Consider the following 6643-nt stretch of genomic DNA (forward strand, 5'->3'; position numbering starts at 1 on the left):
CCACAGGGCTCGGTCACGCTGCAACCCTTTTTCTTCCACTTCTCCACCCCATCGGGATCCTGAGCCCGTGTGCGGGATTCGAAGCACAGCTGGTCATGTGGAATCTGGATCCCTCTGCACAGCACTTACCCCTGTGCTGTGGGCCAGCCCAGGTGGCCCCATCAGTCACTGTGCCCTTAGTGCCTGGCAGAGTGCTGGCACGCGGTACTCAGTACAAGCGTCACAGCGACGGGCGGGTGCACACGTGGAGGGCTGACTGAGGAGTGGCATGGCCCTGACAGACAGGCAGGATGGAGGAAAGGGAATAGCCACGCTGAGGCAGCGAAGCCGAAGCTTAGAGGAGAGCCCCTGGAGAGGAGGCCTGTTAGCATTTTTTTCCTTTTTGAAGTTAACCTCGGCCGGCCGTGGTCTGTGCGTCTGTGCGTTAGTCACTCCACAGTGGAGGTGCCGGCATTCTCGCCGCTGATGCAATACGCTGTGAGGATTTCCGCAGGGCGTTGCGTTGAGCGAGCAAAATCTGCAGAGGAGACACGGGCAGGGCCTCCTGGAGGCAGGAAAGAAGGCCAGTTGGATGCAAGAGCAGGCAGACCGGGCCGCAGAATGACGTCGCTGCCCAGTGCAGCCGGGGACTCTGGGCTGCAAAGGCTTTATCTGGGCCCCCCGAGAGCCACCTGTGAGGTGTGTCTCTCTCCCACGCCAGCTCAGAGCTGGAGGTTCGCTGGAGGGTCGGCAAGGTGCAGATGTGGGCCAGCCGCACTCTGGTCCTCGGAGAGCTGGTCAGCCCTGCTGTCCGGGCTCTGTGGTGACTCCTCTGCCCACCTAGATCCAGGCCCCCCTGTGGGGATCTTTGACCTGGGGAGTGAGCTGGGTGCACTGGGCGCCCGGAGCAGCCGTTCCATATGCCTGACGGAGAAAAACGACAGCTATGCTGACCCCCATCTCCAAGCCTCACCTGGGAGACCAAGGATGACTGAGTCATGGGCACCTCCCAGAGCTCCGTTCTGGGGACACACCGACCCGTCTCTGGAGAGTTATTCTCTCAAGTTAGTGAAGCTCGTGTCCTGGGGCGCTCACTTGAGCAGGTCCTTTCTAGAAATCCAGATCTCATTTTGTATTCACCACTTTGCTTTTTTTTTAAAATAAAGAGGATCCCCAAATCACATAAACTTAAGGCCTTATGAAAACAGAGCGCACCCTGACGATGTCTTTGGTTATGGAAGATCTTGGACAGACAGTAGATACCTTGGGGACTAGGCTTTGCGGGCCTCCACCCCAGACCTCAGGCCAGGACCTCTGCGCCGGCAGGACCTCCCGGCAGCCCAGGGTTGGGGGGTATCAACTACAGAAAGTCAGAGTCAGCCGAGGACGCGGGGCCAGCAAGTGAATGTTCCGGTTCAAATACCAATAGCGCTTCTAACTGCCTCCGTGTGGCCCTGGTGGGCACTGGGTGAGGACCCATGGCTGACCACTGGCTTGAGAAGGCTGCCTGACATAGAGTACTACCAACTCGTACACTTCAGAAGAGGCCGTTTGCGGGTGTGGACCCTACGTCATGCTAAGGGTGAGGGCTCCTTCGCTGTGCTCTTTTCACACCCGTCGGGCCCGGGCGCATGACTTTCTGAAGGCACTGCTCCGTGCCAGGTTTCTGGACGGCCCGGGGGCGGGGTCAGTCACACACAGAAAGTGCCGCCCAGTGCGACCTGCCATCGGTGACCAGGGAGTGGCACACCAAGATTTCTGTCCGGGTGGGGCACCTGGAGGCACCGAAGTGGCTTTGGCTCTCTCTGGTCACCCAGACTCTGCCCCCATCCTGGTACATTCTGCCAAGCTCTCTGAGCCTGGCACATGCTTGAGCCAGGAGGAGTTAACGATTAACCAGGAGGTGAGAGAGGAGAGGCTGGGGTGGCAGCTTACAGGCCGCTGTCCCCCTGGAGCAGTCTGCTGCCCTGAGCCACGCCTCCAGAGCCCCTGGTAGAGACCAGTGGGGGTGGGGTAGGCTGGTGAGGGCTACCCCCAAGGGTGAAATTGGCCTCCCAGGACCGCAGGCCCTACTCCACCCCTTCACAGCTGTCTGGCCACGTGGCAAACACCTCCTCCCCGCAGCTGATGCAACCCAGCCCAGCCTGCAGCCCCACCGGCCTGGGGCTCCTTCCCTTCATCCTATTTCAAAGTGCCCAGGCTACCCACCCACCTATTCATTCCCTGAGAGACTGATCCTCGGACCCACAGGTGACCCCGCAGTGGAAGAACCTAGCCTGCAGGGGCACAAGCCAGATCTCAGCGCCCCTCCCACCTGCCTCTGGGGCACACGGTCAGGCCTACACCCAAAGAAGCACGGACCCACGCTGGACACAATGGGACTGCTTTCGTCATCCCGCTAGTCTGTGCTAGGACACATTAAAGTGATTCTCGGGGCTGGCAGGTCGTGCGGTGGTTAAGGGTGTTGCACTCCCACATGGCTGACCGTGGTTCGAGTCCCAGACCTGGCAGAGATGAGGCCCCCTTAGGACAGGCACTCCCACTGCAGCGGTCCAAGCTATGTTAGGACGAACTACCCAAAGGAGGCCGCCATCTGCCAGACCCTCCCTGCCCTCCCAAGGTCAAGAAATGGTCTCTGTAAAAGCAGGTAAAGCCAGATGTCCTTCCAACTGTCTTGAATGCGGCCTCACAAGATCCCTGGGCTTCGAGCGGGTCCTTGAAGAGACTGGACTATGAAGGGGTGACGCCTCCACGCCTCACCCCTTCTCCTTTCCCTCAGGGCAGACTGGCACTCGTGCAGACGCCACTTTCAAATCCTTTTTTTTATTAAAATACCGTTATACCCAATGGAGTGCAGCAGCAGTCCTGGTATCGGGTGGCCTAACAAAACAGCCAAGTGTACATTTTAAATATTTACGATAACTTAAACATACAGACACACATCATGGTCTTTGGCAGAAAATGTTCACAGCACAAAAAAATACTTTAAAAGAAATACCAAATATTAATCCAAAATATATTAAGTTGTTGTGTTTTTTTCTTTCACGCTATTTTTTGCCTTTTTTTTTTCTTTTCGGGTTTTTTTTTTTTTTTTTTTTTTTTTTTTTTTTTTTGCTTTGTAAACAATGCACGTGAACCAAATGTCGTTTTCGGCTTTACACAAGGGTAAGGGAAGTTAAAAAAATATGCAATTGTCCAGCAAATGCAAATGTTTAAAAAGGAAACTCGAGGAATCACGGGAATGAAACGACACGTACAGAACCTAATACAGTAAGTAAGAAAAACATGAACACAACCAACCAGATTCAAGAACTAGAAACACTAACGACAAAACTGTGAAAACCCACCAGTTGCTCCTGGGGTAGGACTGGGGACCCTTTAAGGCCAGAAGGCGAAGTCCTTGCAGCAGGGAGGCTGCGTGACCCTAGCCCCGTTTCTGGCCCTCCTGCAGGCTCTGGGCGAGGGTGGCCCGAGGAGCCAGCCTCATGGGTGTCATGGGTGATGGAGACTCCACTCGGTCACATCTCATAGCTCACTGGTTTTTCTTTCCCTCTAGGTAGGAAAGACGACGCTTATCAGAATGAGACTGATTCTCCAGTCTCCTCAGAGAACTGGAGCTGGGTGGGCCACTGAAGCCCATCCGTGGGGGCAGAATGACCAAGTGGGATCACTCATTTCATCTGGTTCAAGTTTATAACCAAACTCAGGCATGTCCCAGGGACAGGAGCTATGGAGCCACTTCAAAAGGCTGGTGATGAGGGTCCCAGGGGCATTTAATACAAGGCTCCAGACGGAGGAAAAAGCGGCCAATAAATATCGTGTGACTTCACCAGCATTGAAATCCACGGGGTTGAGAGGAAGCGAGAGCCAGGAGGCCAGGCGGGGAGTTAGGAACGGCGGGAGCAGGGACAGATCTGGACCAGCACGCCCCTCTTCTGTCTCACAGGCGGACTATGTACAACTGCAGAGCCCCCAGGACGCTGACGCTGCCCCAGCCCCACCCCAGCGAGGACGCAGTCGCCTCTGCGGTATCACCATCTTCAGCAGTCTCCCCAAAGAGGCAGCGAGGAACCGGAGAGCGGATGAGGTCAGCTGGGCCCATGTCTTGCATGGGACAGCAGGGCGGACTCAGTTCTCGAAGCAGGCACCCGGTACGTGGGCATGACCTCCCAAACCAATGGAGGCCCTCGCTCCCGCCAGAGTGCCGACTGGTGGACAGAGGGGCTCGACTCTGCTGAGCTCCCTTTCTACCCCGGCAGCAAGTCTTGGGCAGCCGGTACAGGCTGAATCCTCATTCTCCACAGACCTAGGGAGGTGGGCTGTGGGTGCAGGGCTTCTCATGCTCTCTTCTCCCCTGGAGCACTCCTGCCTGAGCTCCTGGGTTCAAATATCAACGGGAACAAGTGTCTGGGAAAAGTGGAGAAGCAGCGGCTGGAGGGGGCTCGGGATGGCCGCGCCCCCAGGCACCACCTCCTCAGATGAGTATCTCCACCATGTCCGACAAGTCCTGGGCCCTGGACGCAGCCACGGAGTCTGGAGAGAGACAAGAACACAGGCCCAGGCCAATGAGTGGTGGCAGACTGCGCTCTTACAATCCTGGCATGTTTTATTTATTTATTTGGAGAGGGTTTTTGTTTCTTTGCTATAGGGCACGTGCACTTGCCGAAAAGACAGAGAGAGAGAGAGAGAGAGAGAGAGAGAGACAGAAAGCGAGAAATCACCCCCCAGGGGGGATGGTCACGCTGCAATCCCTTCTCCTCCATTCTCCTCTCGGGATCTTGGGCACGCACGCACACGTGTGCGGCGTGAGTTTAAGCCACCAGGTCCGGGACTTGAACTGCAGTCAACTACATGGGAGTCCAGCGACATAGCCGTTACGTCAACTGCTGGTCCCCGGGCATGTTTTAAAGATAGGCGCTCTCTTCACCAGTCTTTCCACCTCCACTGCCCAGACACCCAGACTCCCACTGTTTGGCCAAACCCCAGCACAGGGCTGGCTCTGCTCCCTCCCTCCAGTGTGGAAGAGGCATTTGTTTATCACTGTAGTTGGAGGGAGGGCTCTGGGCTCTGGGCGCAGGGAGCAGAGCAGAGCACACAGCACAGCAGCAGCCATGGCAGGAGGCAGCTGAGGCAGGGAGGCGGAGGCATTCTTCTCATGCCTGTGGTTGCCCAGGCCCTGAGGCTCAGGCAGATCCGCACAGGCTGATGTGAGAGGGAGCACGGAAGGAATGGCACCGTCTCTGGTTTCTTTTCTGGACTCTTTTTAAACAAAGTCTCTAACTGCAGAGTACCCTATCTCGGGTATTCAGACGGGCAGTTAAATGTGTAAGGAGCGCTATGAAAAAGAGGGGACCCGGCACCTCTCAGCGGGCTGCTTTCTCTCTGAATTCGGGACCTGTCTCTGACCAGGGTTTCCAATTGCTCTATTCACGCACCCAGCCAGCCCTGAGGTTCACGCTGAGGTGATACCAACCAATACCAACTGGTGCCAGATACCAACTGACCCCTCGTTACTGGGGCTGGCCCAGAGGGAGGGAGAGAGGAGGGGTCTGGGAGGAAAGGGCCTCAATATTCGTGTGCACACCCAGCATGCCCTCAGCTCTGCCCAGCACAGCAGTTTGCGGGAAGTGCAGAACTCACCCATAGAGGCTGCCCTCTGGCCACTGCTGCACCCCAGAAGGCTGTCGGGCTCTGGCACCAGGCAGGTAGCGGTGCTGTCGGGCAGCCCATCAGTCTGGGTGCTCCCATCGCGGCTCCCGTGTTTGGCATGGGCAGGGAGGGGAGCCGAGGCTCCCGGCTCCTCCGCAGGTGACAGGTCTGCTGAAAAAGCAGGAGGGTGGCGATTACAGCCCTGCCTATGAGATGCAGCCCCAGCGATGGCTACCCCAAGCTAACTGCACCTCCTGGGCACTCGGGTGCTGTGGGCTGCTCTTAATCTGCAAGAACTTTAATGAAGACGAAATGCTCCTGTTTGTAGATGGGAGTAACTGTCAGGTTGGGCTGGTTTCCAAATGATTCCAGAAGCGTAACTCTACTTTTAGCAGAAACTTCTAGAATCTGTGGCATCTGCCTAGCAGGAGGAGTGGAGCATGCTTGCCTAGAACATGGGAAACGATTCTAACTTAGCTGGCTGAGTGCGGTACCGAGGGGAACTGGGACTTATGGAAATCGGGGGGCAAGCACCCCTTTTCACAGCGGCAGGACGGCTGCGGGCTGCAGGAACACTGACGTTCCCCTCCGAGAGGGGTTGGTTGGCTTCTCTGAGGCTCAGTTCTGGGAGGAGAGGTCTGAAAACTCGTGTCCAGGCTCGGGAGAAGCAGCCCCCCCCTCTCGCGCCAGCAGCCTCCTCTTACCTGCAGCCAGCCGGGCAGGGGCGTCCAGCTGCCGCTCACTAGCCGAGAGTCCTTGCCAGCTCTGGGTGCCCACGGCTGCAGCCGCGAAGATGGACGGCACCGACTTGGCAGGCCGCAGGGTGCCCGGTGTGGCCTTGCCAGGGTCTTTCCTGGAGCGCTGCTGAAGCACCTTGATGACCGCGTCCTTCTCCAGGATCTGGGCGTGGAGCACCTTTAACCTGAGGGATGAGAGGCCAGGGCCACACCGTCAGGCCCCGCATCCAGGGCCCTACCCTTCCCACCTCGGGAGAGCTGGAGGGAATGCGTCCCCA

At 57.1% G+C, this 6643-nt stretch overlaps 1 protein-coding gene across 1 annotated transcript in view; it reads right to left on the reverse strand.

Moving 5' to 3' along the window:
* Positions 1-3064: 3064 nt before the first annotated feature.
* AMOTL2 (angiomotin like 2) overlaps positions 3065-6643 on the reverse strand; it is a 20670-nt gene continuing 17091 nt past the window's right edge. Inside the window, exons 9-11 of the mRNA XM_006161853.3 lie at positions 6333-6550; positions 5620-5799; positions 3065-4512 (exon numbers count right to left, since the gene is read on the reverse strand). Of these exons, the coding sequence (XP_006161915.2) occupies positions 4454-4512; positions 5620-5799; positions 6333-6550 (457 nt within the window). The 3' untranslated portion in view covers positions 3065-4453. The remainder of the gene's footprint in view (positions 4513-5619; positions 5800-6332; positions 6551-6643) is intronic.

This window comes from Tupaia chinensis, unplaced genomic scaffold (genome assembly GCF_000334495.1).
Source record: "Tupaia chinensis unplaced genomic scaffold, TupChi_1.0 Scaffold139245_1, whole genome shotgun sequence".
Lineage (NCBI taxonomy): Eukaryota > Metazoa > Chordata > Mammalia > Scandentia > Tupaiidae > Tupaia > Tupaia belangeri.